Source organism: Stomoxys calcitrans, chromosome 1 (genome assembly GCF_963082655.1).
Source record: "Stomoxys calcitrans chromosome 1, idStoCalc2.1, whole genome shotgun sequence".
Taxonomy (NCBI): Eukaryota; Metazoa; Arthropoda; class Insecta; order Diptera; family Muscidae; genus Stomoxys; species Stomoxys calcitrans.
In genome coordinates this window covers 249,579,019-249,598,232 of record NC_081552.1, presented here as the reverse complement: position 1 = coordinate 249,598,232, position 19,214 = coordinate 249,579,019, and the positions used below count along the sequence as shown (strand labels likewise).

General features: G+C 40.1%; 1 protein-coding gene across 1 annotated transcript in view; it reads left to right on the top strand.

The window, feature by feature from the left end:
• The window catches only part of LOC106094928 (uncharacterized), a 43,218-nt gene that overhangs the window by 9,626 nt on the left and 14,378 nt on the right, over nt 1–19,214 (top strand). The window contains exons 7-9 of the mRNA XM_059369198.1: nt 2,203–2,455; nt 3,024–3,141; nt 17,242–17,310. Of these exons, the coding sequence (XP_059225181.1) occupies nt 2,203–2,455; nt 3,024–3,141; nt 17,242–17,310 (440 nt within the window). The remainder of the gene's footprint in view (nt 1–2,202; nt 2,456–3,023; nt 3,142–17,241; nt 17,311–19,214) is intronic.

The following is a 19,214-nucleotide window of genomic DNA, read 5'->3' as shown; positions in this document are numbered from 1 at the left end:
CAAAGTGATGTCCATTGGGCTAAACATGTATACGAAGTGGTCGAAAGAAGCATTCAAGTGTTTAGGCTTCCTTAAACGGTGTAAGAATTACTTCACTCCGTCTGATAATCTTAACATCTACACCACTTTCATAAGGCCAAAAATGGAGTACAGTTCACATGTATGGGCTGGAGCTTCAAAATCATCCCTGGAGCTACTGGACCGTTTACAGAGGAGAGCGATGGCGTTGATTGGGAACAGTGGGGTATCCAACTCTATTGCCTCCCTTTATCATCGTCGCAATGTGGACTGTTTGGCGCTGTTCTATCGGTACTTCGTCTTCATCGTCTTCTTATTCCTGATGTAAGGATGTATATCAGGGATACTATACATTCCAGGAACTCACACCCGTTTGTAATTGATTGGCCAGCGGACCCCACAATGCATTATAGAGAGAATTCTGATTTCGCCCGAACCGTTCGTATGTGGAATCGATTACCGGCTAATGTTTTTCCCACCCACTTTGACATCCAAAGATTTAAGGCAAATGTCAATAAGTACTATATCCTTTTCCCCCCTCCAATTCCTAATTTCCTCTCGCCACCGCAATGCACTTCATTCATAGGGGACATCCCCTGCGTGTTGGCTGACAGAAAAAAAGGGGCTTCCTTTTTATGGCCGAGTCCGAGCGGCGTACATGCTAACCTCTGCGCTACGGTGGCCTCAATTCTGTTTGTGACACCTCGAAATATGCAACTGAGACCCCATAAAGTATATATAGCCTTGATCGTCAGGCCATCGTAGCACAGAGGTTAGCATGTCCGCCTACGACGCTGAACACCAGGGTTCGAAACCTGGCGAGACCACCTGAAAACATTTTTCAGCGGTGGTTTTCCCCTCCTAATGCTGGCAACATTTCTGAGGTACTATGCCATGTAAAACTTCTCTCCAAAGATGTGTCGCACTGCGTCACCCCGTTCGGATTCGGCTATAAAAAGGAGGACCCTTTTTTTCTGTCAGCCAACATGCAGGGGATGTCCCCTATGAACTTAAACTTGAATCGGACTGCACTCATTGATATGTGAGAAGTTAGCCCCTCTTCCTTAGTGGAGTGTTCACGGGAAAAATTTGCATTTTTGCCTCTAGATGGCGCAATTCCTATCTGATTTGGCTGAAATTTTGCATGACATGTATCCTCATGACTTCCAATAGCTGTGCCAAGCATGGTTTAAAACGGTCTATAACCTGATATAGCTGCCATATAATCCGTTCTTGAATCGTGACTTCTTCAGCCACTAGAAGACGCAATTCTTCTCCGATTTGTTGACATTTTGCGTTAGGTCTTCTTTTAATGATTTCCAGCAACTGTGTACAGTTAGGTTCAAATCGGTCAATAACCTGATATAGCTGCCATATAAACCGATCTTGGGTCTTGACTTCTCGAGCCACTAGAGGGCGCAATTCCAGTCCGATTTAGCTGAAATTTTGCATGAGGTGTTTTGTTATGATTTCCAACAATTGTGTTAAGTACTGGTGAGATCGATGAGGCTTTGCATCGATCTCACCAGTACTTAAAGCTGCCATATAAACCCATCTGGGATCTTGACTTCTTGAGCCTCTATAGGGCGCAATTATTACCTGATTTGGATGAAATTTTGTACAATGGCTTCTCCCATGACCTTTAACATACATGTCAAATATGGTCTGAATCGGTCTATAACCTAATGAAGCGCTTCCCTAGAAAACGATCTGCCTATTTTACTTTTTGAGCCCCCAAAGGGCGAAATCCATTTTCGATTTGGCTGAAATTTGACACAATGACTTCTACTATGGTCTCCAACATTCATTCAATTATGGTCCAAATAGAATCATAACTTGATATAGCTCCGATAGCATGGCAATTCTTTTCTTTTATCCTTTCCTTTCCTTTGTTTGTCAAAAAGGAGACAAAAAATTCGACAAACGCGATCCTTGGTGAGGGGTATATAAGATTCGGCCCGGCCGAACTTAGCATGCTTTTACTGGTTGCAATTTTTTTTGATTTTTGGTTTTTAGCTTTTTTAATTTTCTCTAAAACAAACACTTTTTTAAAAAAATTTTCCATTTTTTTTTTTTGGATTTGTTTTCAAGCACCACCTTAACATTGGATAACATTTTTTGCCATTTAATATTTACCAGAAATTTTTTGGTCTTTTTATTAATGGTATGAAATTTCCATTACAGCAAAATGCCTACGATTATCAGCATGGTTTATTTCTACTTCTCACTGCTGTTCCTTTTGGGACGAACTTTGGCTGTGTCCCTGTATGCCTCTGCCATACACGATGAGTCACGCAAGCCTCTGGGCATTCTCAGGTGTGTCCCCAAGGAATCATGGTGTGTGGAAGTCAAACGTTTTGCGGAAGAAATTAGCAGTGATTCGGTGGCACTGAGTGGCATGAAATTCTTCTTTCTAACACGTAAATTGGTATTGAGTGTAAGTTCTGCCAACATTACCAGTACACAGTTTTATGACAATTGCTTTTCACTCTTACATTCGAACATTCCTTCACATCAACATCGTGCGCATCATCATTGTCAGCTCATCATCATGGACTTTGTAAAAAACAAAAAAGATGAAACGAAGAACTCATATCATGAAATGTATTTCTTCTGTTTGCTCTTTGTGAGTCCTTGATTTACAAAAAAAAAAAAAAAAAAATGCCAAAAGATTCCCAACATCAATTTGCATACAATTTGTGAGAAGGAAGTTCCTTGTCATGTCGGGTTTTTAAGAATTTGGTGAAAAACAATATGCCCTGTCATCATGCCATATTTCTATGGTCCAGCCTGTCCTTCCCTTTCCGTACACAGGCAATTGAAAAATGAAACGCAATAAGTTTTCAAAAAAAAGAAAAAGAGTGAGATGGTCCAATGCAAATAAACACCGAGCTTTTGAAACTTTTAACTTTTTTTTCACCTGTACTGCATTTATTAATGAAACATAGCATTCAGGAGTCTATGTACTATTTAATATTTTATTTTTCTTATATTTTCATCTTTAGGTTGCTGGAACCATTGTTACCTATGAGCTGGTCCTCATACAATTTTACGAATCAACCAATTTGTGGGACTGCGAAAGTCTTCTACGAAATTTTAGACGTCAACAGAAACTTGCGGATGGTATATTGGCATTTTAGTTAACAATGAACTTCTTTGTCAAACAGTGTAAAGAAAAATAAAACAAAAATTAAAAAACAAAAAAAAAACTTAAGTTCGGCCGGGCCGAACTTGGGATAGTCACCACCTCGGGTATACACGTAAACCACCTTTCGTCAAAATCCGGTGGAAAATGCATACCTTATGCTCCATAGCAGCAAAATCGAAATAAGATCCGATTTAGACCAAATACCAATAAGTACAAGTCATTGTTCAATTGTGCATAACAAAAGTAGGTCCTTTTAGAAGCTATAACCGATCTGAACCATATACGACTTAGATGTCGAAAAGTCTAACATAAGTCACTGTGTCAAATTTCAGTGAAATCGGATTATAAATGCGCCTTTTATGGGGCCAAGACTTTAAATCGAGTTATCGGTCTATATGGCAGCTATATCCAAATCTGAACCGATCAGGGCCAAGTTGAAGAAGGATATCAAGGGGCCTAACACAACTCACTGTCCCAAATTTCATCAAAATTGGGTAATAAATGTGGCTTTTATGGGCCTAATACCCTTAAACGGAGGATCGGTCTATATGGTAGCTAAGCCAAAATCTGGACCGATCTGCACCATATTGCAAAAGTGTGTCATGGGGCTTAACTTTACTCACTGTCCCAAATTACAGCGACATCGGACAATAAATGTGACTTTTGTGGGCCTAAGACCCTAAATCGGAGGATCGGTCTATATGGCAGCTATATCCAAATCTGAACCGATCTGAGTCAAATTGACGAAGGAAATCGAAGGGCCTAACACATTTCAATGAACCAAATTTCTGGTAAATCGGATAATAAATGTGGCTTTTAAGGGCCTAAGACCCTAAATCGGAGGATCGGTCTATGTGGCGGCTATATCCAAATCTGGACCGATCTGGGGCAAATTGACGAAGGATATCGAAGGGCCTTACACAACTAACTGTCCCCAATTTTAGCAAAATCGGATAAAAAATGTTGCTTTTATGGGCCTAAGACCCTAAATCGGAGGATCGGTCTATATGGTAGCAATATCCAAATCTGGACCGATCTGTGGCAAATTGATGAGAGATATCAAGGGGCCTAACACAACTCATTGCCCCAAATTTCAGCAAAAACGGATAATAATTGTGGCTTTTATGGGCCGAATACACTACATCGGCGGATCGGTCTACATGGCAGCTATAACCAAATCTGGACCGATCTGGACCAAATTGAACACCGATGTCGAAGGGCCTAACACAACTCACTGTCCCAAATTTTGGCAAAATCGGATAACAAATGTTGCTTTTATGGGCCTAAGACCCTAAATCGGAGGATCGGTCTATATGGCAGCTATATCCAAATCTGGACCGATCTGAGCCAAATTGATGAAGGATGTCGAAGGGCCTAACACAACCCACTGTCCCCAATTTCAGCAAAATCGGATAACAAATATGGCTTTTATGGGGCTAAGACCCTAAATCGGAGGATCGGTCTATATGGCAGCTATATCCAAATCTAAACCGATCTGAGCCAAATTGACGAAGGATGTTGAAGGGCCTAACACAACTCACTGTCCCAAATATCATCAAATTCGGATAATAATTGTGGCTTTTATGGGCCGAATACACTACATCGGCGGATCGGTCTACATGGCAGCTATAACCAAATCTGGACCGATCTGGACCAAATTGAACACCGATGTCGAAGGGCCTAACACAACTCACTGTCCTACATTTCAGCAAAATCGGATAACAAATGTTGCTTTTATGGGCCTAAGACCCTAAATCGGAGGATCGGTCTATATGGTAGCAATATCCAAATCTGGACCGATCTGTGGCAAATTGATGAGAGATATCAAGGGGCCTAACACAACTCATTGCCCCAAATTTCAGCAAAAACGGATAATAAATGTGGCTTTTAAGGGCCTAAAAACCTAAATCGGAGGATCGGTCTATATGGTAGCTATACCCAAATCTGGACCGATCTGTACCATATTGCAAAAGTTTGTCAAGGGGCTTAACTTTACTCGCTGTCCCAAATTTCAGCAAAATCGGATAATAAATATGGCTTTTTATGGGCTTAATCGGAGGATCGGTCTATATGGCAGCTTTAACTCAATCTGAATCGATCTGGGCCAAATTGACGAAGGATGTCGAAGGGCCTAACGCAACTAATTGTCCCGAATTTCACCAACATCGGATAATAAATGTGGCTTTAATGGGCCTAAGACCCAAATTCGGCGGATCGGCCTATATGGGGGCTATATCAAGATATAGTCCGATATAGCCCATCTTCGAATTTAACTCGCTTATGGGTTTGGTTTAAATTGTTAAACCGGTGTTATGCTTTTGTGCATATCGTATATTTCAATATCTGAGAGGTCTAAGACCATCTAATATGCCAGCACGCCCGCTCCGCTGCGCCTTCTTTAACTCTCTAATATCTTTTTAAGGTGGGGACACTTCGCACCTGAATGCGGATATCGAATTCGTGCCATTGTAGCCTATGACGCTGAACGCGTTCGAAACCTGGCGAGAACATCGGACAAAGCTATGTTTATCCCCTCTTAATGTTGGCGACATTTGCGACGTACAATGCCATGCATGGTCATTTTAAAAATGTTCCCCAAAGAGGTATCGCACTGCGGGACGCCGTTCGGACTCGGGTATATAAAAAAAGGTCTCTTATCATTGAGTTTAAACTTGAATCTTGAGTTTAAACTTGAGTCATTCACACATACTCCTATGTGGATTAAATGCATTCTTCGTTACAATTTACAAATTACAAGTTGGAAAAATTTTTTAATATTATAAATGCTTTAAATGACAGTCTACCGCTTGAAGAAATAATTTTCGGAATCAAATATCTTTTTCTGTCTTATGTGTTATTAAATTAATCTGCACACAATTTTCTTCCATTATGTTTTGAGAATGCTATTTGAGTCATTACATATTAAAGAAAATTTGTATAGATAAACATTTATACCGAATGTATCAAATGACCCAAAGAAAAAAGACAAACTACACCAAACGTTTATGATAAATTAATCTCTTTATTGCTTCTCACACCTTTTCTAGATACTCAGGACCAACAAAACAAATATGCACAAAGAAATTAGTACTGAAAGGATGAAGTCATCATTCATCAGTAATACAAAATTCAAAGAGTTTAGACTTTATGATGGTAATATTACGATAAAATTTTCTAAACAAAAACAAGTAAGAGCGTGCTAAGTTCGGCCGGGCCGAATCTTAAATACCCTCCGCCATGGATCGCATTTGTCGAGTGCTTTTCCCAGCATCTCTTCTTAGGCAAAAAAAGAATAAAAGAAAAGATTCGCTCTGCTATTAGAGCGATATGAAGATATGGTCCGGTTCGAACCACAATTAAATCATATGTTGGAGACCTGTGTAAAATTTCAGCCAATTCGAATAAAAATTGAGCCCTTGGGGGGCTCAAGAAGTAATTAGAGAGATCGGTTTATATGGGAGCTGTATCAGGCAATAGATCGATTCAGACCATAATTAACACTTATGTTGGTGGTCATGAGAGGATCCATCGTACAAAATTTCAGGCATATCGGATAATAATTGCGACCTCTAGAGTCTCAATAAGTCAAGACCCAAGATCGGTTTATATGGCAGCTATATCAGGTTATGGACCGATTTGAACCATACTTGGCACAGTTGTTGGATATCATAACAAAACACGTTGTGTAAAATTTTATTCCAATCGGATTAGAAATGCGACCTCTAGAGGCTCAAAAAGTCAAGACCCAAGATCGGTTTATATGGCAGTTATATCCGATTATTGACCGATTTAAACCATACTCGGCACAGTTGCTGGAAATCATAACAAAACATGTTGTACAAAATTTCATTCCAATCGGATAAGAATTGTGCCCTCTAGAGGCTCAAGAAGTCAAGACCCAAGATCGATTTATATGACAGCTATATCAGGTTATGGACCGATTTGAACCATACTTGGCACAGTTGTTGGATATCATAACAAAACACGTTGTGTAAAATTTTATTCCAATCGGATTAGAAATGCGACCTCTAGAGGCTCAAAAAGTCAAGACCCAAGATCGGTTTATATGGCAGTTATATCCGATTATTGACCGATTTAAACCATACTCGGCACAGTTGCTGGAAATCATAACAAAACATGTTGTACAAAATTTTATTCCAATCGGATTAGAAATGCGACCTCTAGAGGCTCAAAAAGTCAAGACCCAAGATCGGTTTATATAGCAGCTATATCAGGTTATGGACCGATTTGAACCATACTTAGCACAGTTGTTGGATATCATAACAAAACTCGTTGTGCCTTCGTTCTGTTTGTAACTACTCGAAATATTCGTCTGAGACCTCATAAAGTATATATATTCTTGATCGTAGTGACATTTTATATCGATCTAGCCATGTCCGTCCGCCTGTCCATCCATCCGTCTGTCAGGAGCGCGCTAACTTTCGCAGAAGTAAAGCTAGGCGCTTGAAATTTTGCACAAATACATCTTATTAGTGTAGGTCGGTTGGGATTGTAAATGGGCCATATTGGTCCATGTTTTAATTTAGCTGTCATATAAACCGATGTTGAATCTTAACTTCTTGATCTTCTAGAGGGCGCAATTCTTCTCCAATATGGTTGAAATGTTGCATATGTCGTTTTGGTATGACTTCCAACAACTGTTCTAAGTTTGGTCTAAATCGGTATATAACTTGCTATAGCTACCATATAAACCGATCTACCAGTGGGACTTTTTGAGCCTCTAGAGGGCGCAATTATTACTCAATTTGCCTGAATTCTTCGAGGTAGTGTTTTTCTATGACTAGTGTTCTTCCATTCGAAAAAGTCATTTAAAGAACTTTACAAATGCGACCCATGGAGGAGGTTATAGAATCTTCGGCCCGGCCGAACTTAGCATGCTTTTACTTGTTTCTTTAATACCATTGTAATGTGATTTGAAACGAAGGTTTATATCCTTCAAGTTCCAATCCGTAAATTAGCCCTTTTTGACATCACAGTCTTATAAAGCTACCCCCAAATAACGTCTAAGCCCCCGCTTTCTTTGGCGTGGTCAAAATAAATGGATTTTTATACCCACCACCAAAGGATGGGGGGAATATTCATTTTGTCATTCCGTTTGTAAAACATATAAATATCCATTTCCGACCCTATACAGTATATATATTCTTGATCAGCGTAAAAATCTAAGACGATCTAGCCTTGTTCGTCCGTCTGTCTGTTGAAATCACGCTACAGTCTTTAAAAATAGAGATATTGAGCTGAAACTTTGCACAGATTCTTTTTTTTGTCCATAAACAGGTTAATTTCGAAGATGGGTTATATCGGACTATATCTTTATATGGCCCCCATATAGACCGATCCACCGATTTAGGGTCTAAGGCCCATAAAAACCACATTTATTATCCGATTAGACCGATCCGCCAATGAAGGGCCTTAGGCCCATAAAAGCCACATTTATTATTCGATTTTGCAGGAATTTAAGACAGTGAGTTGTGCTAGGCCCTCCAACACCCTTCTTCAATTTGGACCAGTTCGGTCCAGATTTGGATACAGCTGCCATATAGACCGATCTATCGATTAAAGGCTTTGGGCCCATAAAAAGCGCATTTATTGTCCGATGACATAGAAATTTGGGATAGAGAGTTATGTTAAGCCCCTTAACATACTTCTGCAATATGGCACAGATCGGTCCAGATTTGGATGTAGCTGCCATATAGACCGATCTCTCGATTTAACGTCTTGCGCCCATAAAAGGCGCATTTATTGTCCGATTGTGCCAAAATTTGGGACAGTGAGTTTTGTTAAGCCCCTCGACATACTTCTGCAATATGACACAGATCAATCCAGATTTGGATATAGCTGTCATATAGACCTATCCTCCGATTCAGGGTCTTAGGCCCATAAAAATCACATTTATTATCTGATTTTGCTGTAATTTGGGACAGTGAGTTGTGTTAAGCCCCTCGACATACTTCTGCAATATGACACAGATCAATCCAGATTTGGATATAGCTGACATATAGACCGATCCTCCGATTCAGGGTCTTAGGCCCATAAAAATCACATTTATTGTCTGATTTTGCTGTAATTTGGGACAGTGAGTTTTGTTAAGCCCCTCGACATACTTCTGCATATGACACAGATCGATCCAGATTTGGATATACCTGCCATATAGACCGATACCTCGAATTAAGGTTTTGGGGTCATTAAAGGCGCATTTATTGTCCGATTTTGCCGAAATTTGGGACAGTGAGTTGTGTCTGGAACTTGGTCCAAATCGGACCATATTTCGATATAGCTACTATGGGACATAAGGTATGAACTTTTCACCGGATTTTTACGAAAGGTGGTTCACATATATATCCGAGGTGGTGGGTATCCAAAGTTCGGCGAAAGTTCGAACTTAACGCCTTTTTACTTGTTTACAAAAAAGTTTTTATATGTAAAATCTGTAAACCCATCATTGCCTGCTTTTCATTATACGCACCACAATAGAATGGAGGTATGATAATCTAGTCATTCCGTTTGTAATATCTCGTAAGTTTCCTCTAAGACCCCATAAAGTACATACAATATAATCTTGATCGTCTCGACGTTCTGAGTCGATTTAGCCATCTCCGTCCGTCCGTGCGTCTGTCGAAATCACGTTGGCTGTCGAACGCGTAAAGCTAGCTGCTTGAAATTTTGCATATATAATTAAATTTGACGTAGGTTTTTGGGGATTGCAAATGGGCCATATCGGTTCAGATTTAGATATAGCTCCCATATAAACCGATCTTATGATTTAACTACTTAAGCCCGTGGAAGCTGCAATTTTTATCCGATTTGGCTGAAATTTTGCACATAGTGTTTTGTTATGCCTTTCAATAACTGTGTCAAGTACGGTTCAAATCGGTCTATAACCTGATATAGCTTCCATATAGACTGATCTCCCGATTTGACTTCGTGAGCCCTTACAAGCCGCAATTTTTGTTCAATTTGGATGAAATTGTGCATGCCGTGTTCTGCGGTCTAAATTGGTTAATAACCTGATATAGCTCCCATATAAACCGATCTCCCGATTTGATTTCTTTAGCCCCTGAATGCCGCAATTTTCATCCGATTTGGCTGAAATTTTGCACGTGGTGTTCTGTTATGACTTCTAACAACTGTGCTTAGTACGGTCCAATTCGGGTAATAACCTGATATAGCTCCCATGTAAACCGATCTCCCCATTTGACTTATTGAGCCCTTACAAGCCGCAATTTTGTCCGATTTGGCTGAAATTTTGAGTGTGGTGTTCCGTTCTGATTTTCAGCAACTGTGCTTAGTACGGTCCAAATCGGTTTATAACCTGATATAGCTCCCCTATAGACCGATCTCGCGATTTGACTTTTTGAGCCTTTACAAGCCGCAATTTTTGTCCAATTTGGATAAAATTTTGCACGTAGTGGTCTATTATGATTTCAAACAACTGTGCCATGTACGGTCTAAATCGGTCTATAACCTCATATAGCTCCCATATAGACCGAACTCTCGATTTGACTTCTTGAGCCCATGGAAGCCACAATTTTCATCCGATTTGGCTGAAATTTTGTACATGGTGTTCTGTTATGACTTCCAACAACTGCGTCAAGTACGGTCCAAATCAGTCTATAATCTGGTATAGCTGCCATATAAACCGATCTCCCGATTTGACTTTTTGAGCACTTACCAGCCGCAATTTTTGTCCGATTTGGCTGAATTTTTGTGCATGGTGTTCTGTTATGATTTTCAACAACTGTGTCAAGTACGGTCCAAATCGGTCTATTACCTGATATAGCTCCCATATAAACCGATCTCCCGATTTGATTTCATGAGCCCTTACAAGCCGCAATTTTTGCCCAATTTGGCTGAAATTTTGCACGTAGTGTTCTGTTAAGACTTTCAACAACTGTGCCAAGTACGGTCCGAATCGGTCTTTAAACTGATCTAGCTCCCGTATAAACCGATCACACGATTTGACTTCTTGGCTTGGGTTCCCAAGATTCGGCCCGGCCGAACTTAGCTTGCTTTTATTTGCTTGTTTAAATTTTCAATTTTATTTTAAAATTTACGATATTTTCAAATTTTCCAATTTTCCTAAAATGTTCTCCCTTCGTATTGGGTTTCTTTTTTCGACTTTTCCTTTAATGATCCTAAAACCATTACCGAAAATGTTCACTGGATTATCCAAATATTCACAAATAACTCGCCATTAAGTGCAAATGGGAAAAACATTTTCGCAACGAAAATAAACAACGTCAATCCATAATTTTGTGGCCAAGCGTTGAGTTGTCTTTAGCAAAACAAAAACACCTACTACAGCAAAGATGATAAACAAAACATGAAAAAAAACACAAAAAAATATGCAGCTGATTTTTTTTTTGCCTTCAGGTTCAAGGATGCCGAGACAGTTACAAGGCCAAGCAGCCAATGAGCCACGTATGGCTCCATCCCTCCAAGCCGGCCGGAATAAGGCGGCCATAACTTAAAGTGATTGGAGCACGTGAACATTAAAATGTTGATGATGGCATTTGTGGCGGCAACTTCAATTTGACCACATTAAAACGTGTCCTTTTGGCATGGCCATTAAGCGCCACCACACCATAAGAGAACGGTGTGAACAAACAAAACCCACACCCACACCGCAACAGAAACAACAAAAAACAATAACAACCACACCACATCGGTGACAGGCATAACATTAAGAACCATTAAAGGTTTACGCTTAAAATAAAAGGACACCGAGCAATTGCCCTCGCTAATGTCCTTCCTTAGTGCATCGATTAAGGCTCCACTCACACAGAGGCAGTCAGGGGGAAACACAGGCCGTGGAAAATTGGGTTGTGCTTTAAAGTAATCAGGACACTTGGAATTTTTCACAAAATGCTTTGCTGTAAAAATGAACGGTAAACAGTTGTAAAATACGTCCGCTTCCTTTAAGACATAGGGATCGCCGTCCCCATCATCATCATCAACATCGTCATTACGAATATTTTCTGTTTTAATTGTTTGACAACCTAATCGTTTATGAAACACACAAAACTCAATGTCATTAACCAAGAAGCGTCCCCATAATATGGGGCTCATTAAAAAGTTGAAAGGTTTGGCGAAATTCGCTCATCTCAATGGCAAGCGCAAAATGGGAGATCCTATCGATAGGTGAGTGCGGGTGTACGAGGTAAGAAAATATAATTTTTTGGCAAATTATGTTTACTTTGAGTTTGGTAGGATTTTCGTTGACGATAAGCCGCATATCATTACCATTGATTAAATTTTGATTGCCACCTTGGGAAAAGCAGAAGAGAGATTAGAAATAAACAGCCAATATAAAATATCCTTGAAATATCGGCAACAATTCGCTGCGTATTAAAGTCAATGGATGTGAAGTTTTGCAGCTTCCTCCTAGCACAGCGGTGATGCTTAGCTTTGGCGGTTTAAAAGAATTTAAAGTTTGAGCAAGGAGGCGTTGGATACCCCCGACCTTTGCCATCCCTATGAAATTTAGCAGAGTTAATAAGAAATCATTGGAGGTCATCGTAACGCAGAGGTTAGCATGTTCGCCGGCAGGAATACCAGAAACAATTTCAGCGGTGGTTATCCCCCCCAAGTGCTGGCGACATTTGTGGGGCAATCTGCTGTGTAAAAATTTTTTACTAAGTGATATCGCTCTTTAACACGCCGTTTCAACTCGGCAATAAAAGGAGGTCCCATACCATTGAAGTTCAGCCGCTGTTCCCTAATGATTGTAACAAAAAACGGATAACTATGATGATAACAATGGGAACCACACAGGCTGGAACTTTGAGCTCCAACTTGTGTGCTAAGGGGGGCATCCACGGGTTGCAGCCGCGGGTAATCAGCGATTTCGAGAGGAGAGTCTCAGTGAGGGGTCAGCCAGAGCAATACTGGCCCAGAATTAAATACTGAGAGCCAATGATACTCAAGATGACAAGGCGTGTTATTGCAAATTTTGCCCATGAACATTCCACTAAGGAACAGGGGCAAACTTCTCACATATCAATGAGTGCAGTCCGATTCAAGTTTAAGCTCAATGATAAGGGGCCTCATTTTAATAGCCGAGTCCGAACGGCGTGCCGCAGTGCAACACCTCTTTGGAGAGAAGTTTTACATGGCATAGTACCTCACAAATGTCGCCAGCATTAGGAGGGGAAAACCACTGGTGGAAATTTTTTTCTGATAGTCTCGCCAGGATTCGAACCCAGGCGTTTAGTGTCATAGGCGGACATGCTAACCTCTGCGCTACGGTGGCCTCCAGGCGTGTTATTGGGGCCTTCAAATAACCATCAGTGTCTGTTCCCAGGGGTTAGGGGCGGCCGGAGGGGAGCGTCCGATCTTGGTGGGACATCGAGGATATATGTGCGATCCTACAAAACTTATGCGGTTGGGCCATTGGGCCAGTAACACGCCCCGGAAAACTATAAGAATCACTCTGAGAAACAAAAGAATAGCAACAAGTAAGAGCGTGCTAAGTTCGGCAGGGTCGAATCTTATATACCCTCCACCATGGATCGCATTTGTTGAATTCTATGCGCAGTATATCTTCTTAGGCAAACAAAGAATATTGAATAAGAACTGCTGTGCTATTGCAGCTATATCAAGTTATAGTCCGATTCGAACCATAAATGAATGCTGAACATTGTAGAAGTCATTGTGTAATATTTGAGTCCATTCGAATAAGAATTGCGCCTTGTAGGTGCTCAAGAAGCAAAATCAGGAGATAGGTTTATAAGGGAGCTGTAACAAGCTATTGATCGATTCAGACCATATTTGACACGTATATTGAAGGTCAGGAGAGAAGCCGTTGTACAAAATTTCTTCCAAATCGGATGAGAATTGCGCCCTCTAGAGGCTCAAGAAGTCAAGACGCAAGATCGGTTTATATGGCAGCTATATCAGTTTCTGCACCGATTTACGCAATACTTAGCACAGCTATTTGAAGTCATAACAAAACACCTCATGCGAAATTTCAGCCAAATCGGATGAGAATTGCGCGCTCTATGGGCTCAAGAAGTCAAGATATAAGATCGGTTTATATGACACTTTACCAGATTATGAACCGATTTAAACCATACTTACTACAAATGTTGGAAGTGACACCAAAACACTACGTGCAAAATTTCGGTTAAATCGGATAAAAATTGCGCCCTCTAGAGGCTGAAGAAGTCAAGATTCCAGATCAATTTATATGGCATCTATATCAAAACATGGACCGATTTGGCCCATTTACAATCCCAACCGACTTACACTAATAAAAAGTATTTGTGCAAAATTTCAAGCGGCTAGCTTTACTCCGGTGACTTTACTTTATTCTTCAACATCAGCATTTGTGACTAAGCCGCGACGGAAGACAAGGGCGAGCAGACCAAGGATATTTTCTACGAGCGCCAGGAGAGAGAATATGGCCGCTGCCTTACCCATGATATTAAAATCGTTCTGGGAGATTTAAAAGCGAAGATGGGGAGGGAAGACATCTTTGGTCCAACAGTTTAGCCTCCACGAGATGACGTCCGATTTCGTCTAAAATAGTTCAGCGGGCAACACGTCGGCTCCTGCTGCCTTGTTATACTTCAGTCAGGTCACAGTTGCTCGGATCTCATTCAGACTAGGAGGTTAACATTCTATACCATCATCAGGGATTGGTTCTGCGGTATTCTCTTCGCCGCCATAGTCGGACACTAGCAGCTTGATAAAATGTTCTTTCCATATCCTCGGCATATTATCTGTGTCAGTTACTAGATTTCCTTCTTTGTCTCAGCAGGAGGATGTGCCTGCACCAAAGCCATCGATTTGATGTTTAATTCTTTGGTATATTTTCATTCTGACTCCTGTACATCTCAATTCACTCACATTCACGTCTTTCCATTTCCTTGTTCTTTCTGCGAAATAGACGTTTCTCCTCTCTTCTTTTCTCCCGATACGATTGCAGGGTTGCTCCATATGTCGCATTCTTGGCTTCAGTAGCGTTTTGACACTCTTGGTCGTACCATGGGTTTCTTGGAGGAGGCTTCCGGTACCCAAGTTCGGATTTCGCGGCATTTTCCATGGAGTGGGCAATAGTTTGCCACTGCGCCATTATATCAATGTAACAAGGAGTGCTTTCATCAAGCAGTTGGGTCCGTCGAGTGGAGTATGCCGCTGCCATCTGTTGTGTTTGCAGCGTTTCAATATCGAGTAGAGTAGCGTAGAGTAGAGTAGAGTAGAGTAGAGTAGAGTAGAGTAGAGTAGAGTAGAGCAGAGTAGAGTAGAGTAGAGTAGAGTAGAGTAGAGTAGAGTAGAGTAGAGTAGAGTAGAGTAGAGTAGAGTAGAGTAGAGTAGAGTCGAGTAGAGTAGAGTAGAGTAGAGTAGAGTAGAGTAGAGTAGAGTAGAGTAGAGTAGAGTAGAGTAGAGTAGAGTAGAGTAGAGTAGAGTAGAGTAGAGTAGAGTAGAGTAGAGTAGAGTAGAGTAGAGTAGAGTAGAGTAGAGTAGAGTAGAGTAGAGTAGAGTAGAGTAGAGTAGAGTAGAGTAGAGTAGAGTAGAGTAGAGTAGAGTAGAGTAGAGTAGAGTAGAGTAGAGTAGAGTAGAGTAGAGTAGAGTAGAGTAGAGTAGAGTAGAGTAGAGTAGAGTAGAGTAGAGTAGAGTAGAGTAGAGTAGAGTAGAGTAGAGTAGAGTAGAGTAGAGTAGAGTAGAGTAGAGTAGAGTAGAGTAGAGTAGAGTAGAGTAGAGTAGAGTAGAGTTTTTATTCTCTTTCCAATAAAATGCCCATATACAACGCCATTCATTTTCCATTCAATGGTGATGAAATGCTAGCCTCGTATTGATGGTTCTGTTAGATTTTTATAGTCGTGCTGGGATTACCGGTTAGAGGTTACTTGGGTTCAAATCCTGTGTCCTGGAGCACATGGTAATTTAGGAATAGACTGAACTTTCTGTTAAAAATGTGAAGCTTAATCTGGTTTTGCTAGAAAAAATTTAAGAAGTCATCAAGATTACGATATTGATAAGCGTTTGCAGACTTTTCTTATAAATTGATGCATATAATGCCTTACCAATCATTTTTTTTCACGTAACTAACACGCAGGGGATGTCTCCTATATATGCAGTGCATTGCGTTGGCAACTAGCAAAATAAAGGGTTGGAGGGGGGAAGAGGGAGTAGTGTTTATTGATAGTGTTCTTAAATTTCCACATACGAATGGTTCGAGCGAAAAATTAATTTTCTCGGTAATGCGTGGTCCGGTCGACTGGCCAAACGTTTACAAACGGGTGTGAGTTGCTGACAAGTCTTGTATTTCTGGTGAACATCCTAACGTCAGGGATAAGAAGAAGAATATCCCTGGAACACACGCCATGAAAATATCGATAGAGCAATACAACGCTACCCACATTCCGACGATGTTCAAAGGAAACAATAGAGTTGGATACCCTACTGTCGCCGATCAACACCATCGGTCTCCGTTGAACCCGGTCAAGTAGCTCCAAGAAAGATTTTGGAGCTCCTGCCCATATATGAGAGTTATATTCCATCCTCGTCCTGATGTAGGTAGGATAGATATTGAGAAGATAAGAAGAGGTGAAATATTTCTTGCACCGCTTAAGAAAACCCAAACACTTGAATGCTTCTTTCGACACTTCGAATAGGCGTTTTGACCAACGGACATCACATTGCATCTTCATGACCAGAACATCGAGAGCATCTGACTGTACAATATCTATACCGTTGATAGATATCGACGATTGAAGTGGGTCAGTGAATCGCTTGTGAGACAAGAAATAGCACTGCGTCTTCTGTGAGTTAAAGTCTACTCCGTTCATTCTACCGCACTCGGAAATGGCCAAGAAATCCTGGAAGAGCGTCTCACCTGTTTTGTTTATGTAACTGACTGACCTGAATTCGTCTATAATTATTGAAATTTTGGCTTCAATAACTAATTTGTTTCAGAAAAAGTATCAACATTGATCTAGAGGAGTATCTGGCTGACTTCAAAAACTTTAAAAATATACATCGTAAGTCAAAGTCACATATCTCATGAACACCTTATTCAATGTATCGCCTGGATATACTTCACATTGCAGATGGTATACGTTATGCTCATAAATACGATCTACTTCACAATGGCAGCTTTCATGAAGCAATTGGGCCAGGTAAGTTGAATGATTTATTGCAAGTAGGAATGTAAAATATTTTGTGTATGCTGCTTTATGTGTCTCATATGTTACGATTTGCTATGTTTTCAAAAATCACTTCATATGGTTCACCAATAAGATTAACTGGCTCCTTATTTTAGAGAAGATTATGTATACCAAGTATATACAGCTGAATTTAAAAAGGACTTAACTCGATTTTTTGTAAGTTTGCAGGAGAAATAATCTTCATTCAGACCTTTTTTGAAATCGTAATAAATCAGTTATTTGCAATTGTATTTGACTAAAACTTGGAGGCAAGGTGCATCTGATATTTGTCTTCCAGAATAAACAAAAAACGTCTTTTAAAAAAAGTTAGTTAGGATCCTTTGTAGGTAGCTATGTAGGCATTTAGTTATGGAAAGTATACCATGTTGCTAATAGAGAAACAACAACAACAACCATTCTTCAGAGATTCCGTATCCCCGATCTATCGAGGCCTTTGAGAGGGAATATCTTCTTTTCGAGTTTCAATACAAATGTAATGCATAGGGTTTTCACAGCACCATAGGGACCATACATGTTCAATTTTACTATTGAAACTATTGCCTTAATTCTTCCCATTAGGATAACCACTATACCGTATATGTGTTCACAGCATCCCTTCATCACTTGTTGAATTTCCCATTTGTCAAACCTTTTCTTGTTCAATTCTTTCCACAATACATGTGGTGGCAACCCGTGCCATTATATATGGAAAATAAGTAATTACATGTAAGAGTAGAATTTTAAACAAATGCTGTAATTAAGTAAACTACAGTAGATTATGCTAATGTTTACAATTCATTTAAGTATGAACAAAAATATTAGTCTTTAAGATTTATTTCAAATAACATATTGATGTACCGGAAGAAATTATACCAAGAAGTAAGAAAAACTATTAAACTCAGATTGAATATACATTTGGGAAAACTTGTATGCCTTTAATTCCAAGACAGCATGTCCGTTGAACCTGTTGTGAAACAGTTGAAATCCCATATCTTAAAGACGCTAAAAGATGGGTATTAAGTTTGTTCACCGTGGCCAGTTTCTGTAATTCATTCTTTTCACTTATTTGTAGAAATCTTCAAATAAACGCTTTTTAAAATAAGAAAATACATGGGCAAGCATATCATAAATACAAAACCCACCCCCATAGGATAGGGGGTATATCCATTAAGTCATTCCGCTCGAAAAACATCGAAATATCAATTTCTGATCCTACAAAGTACATATATTTCGGATCGTCGTCTCAGCGACATCGGACAATAAATGCGAGTTTTATGGCCCCCAAAACTTAAAACCGAGAGATCGGTCTATATAGCAGCTATATCCAAATCTGAACCGACGAAGGCCAAATTGAAGAAGAGGGTCGAACGCCGCAACACAACTATCTGTCCCAAATTTCAGCAAAATTGGATAATAAATGTGGCTTATATGGGCCTAAGACCCTAAATCTGAGGATCGGTGTATATGACAGCTACATCCAAATCTGAACCGATCTGTGCCATATTGCAGAATAATGTCAAGGGGCGTAACACAACTCACTGTCCCAAATTTCAGCAAAATCGGATAATAAATGTGGCTTCTATGGGCCCAAGACCCTTAATCTGAGGATCGGTGTATATGATAGCTATATCCAAATCTGAACCGATCAAAACCAAATTGAAGAAGAGAGTCGAAGGGCCCAACACAACTCACTGTCCCAAATTTCAGCAAAATCGGATAATAAATGTGGCTTCTATGGGCCCAAGACCTTTAATCTGAGGATCGGTGTATATGACAGCTATATCCAAATCTGAACCGATCAAAACCAAATTGAAGAAGAGAGTCGAAGGGCCCAACACAACTCACTGTCCCGAATTTCAGCAAAATTCGATAATAAA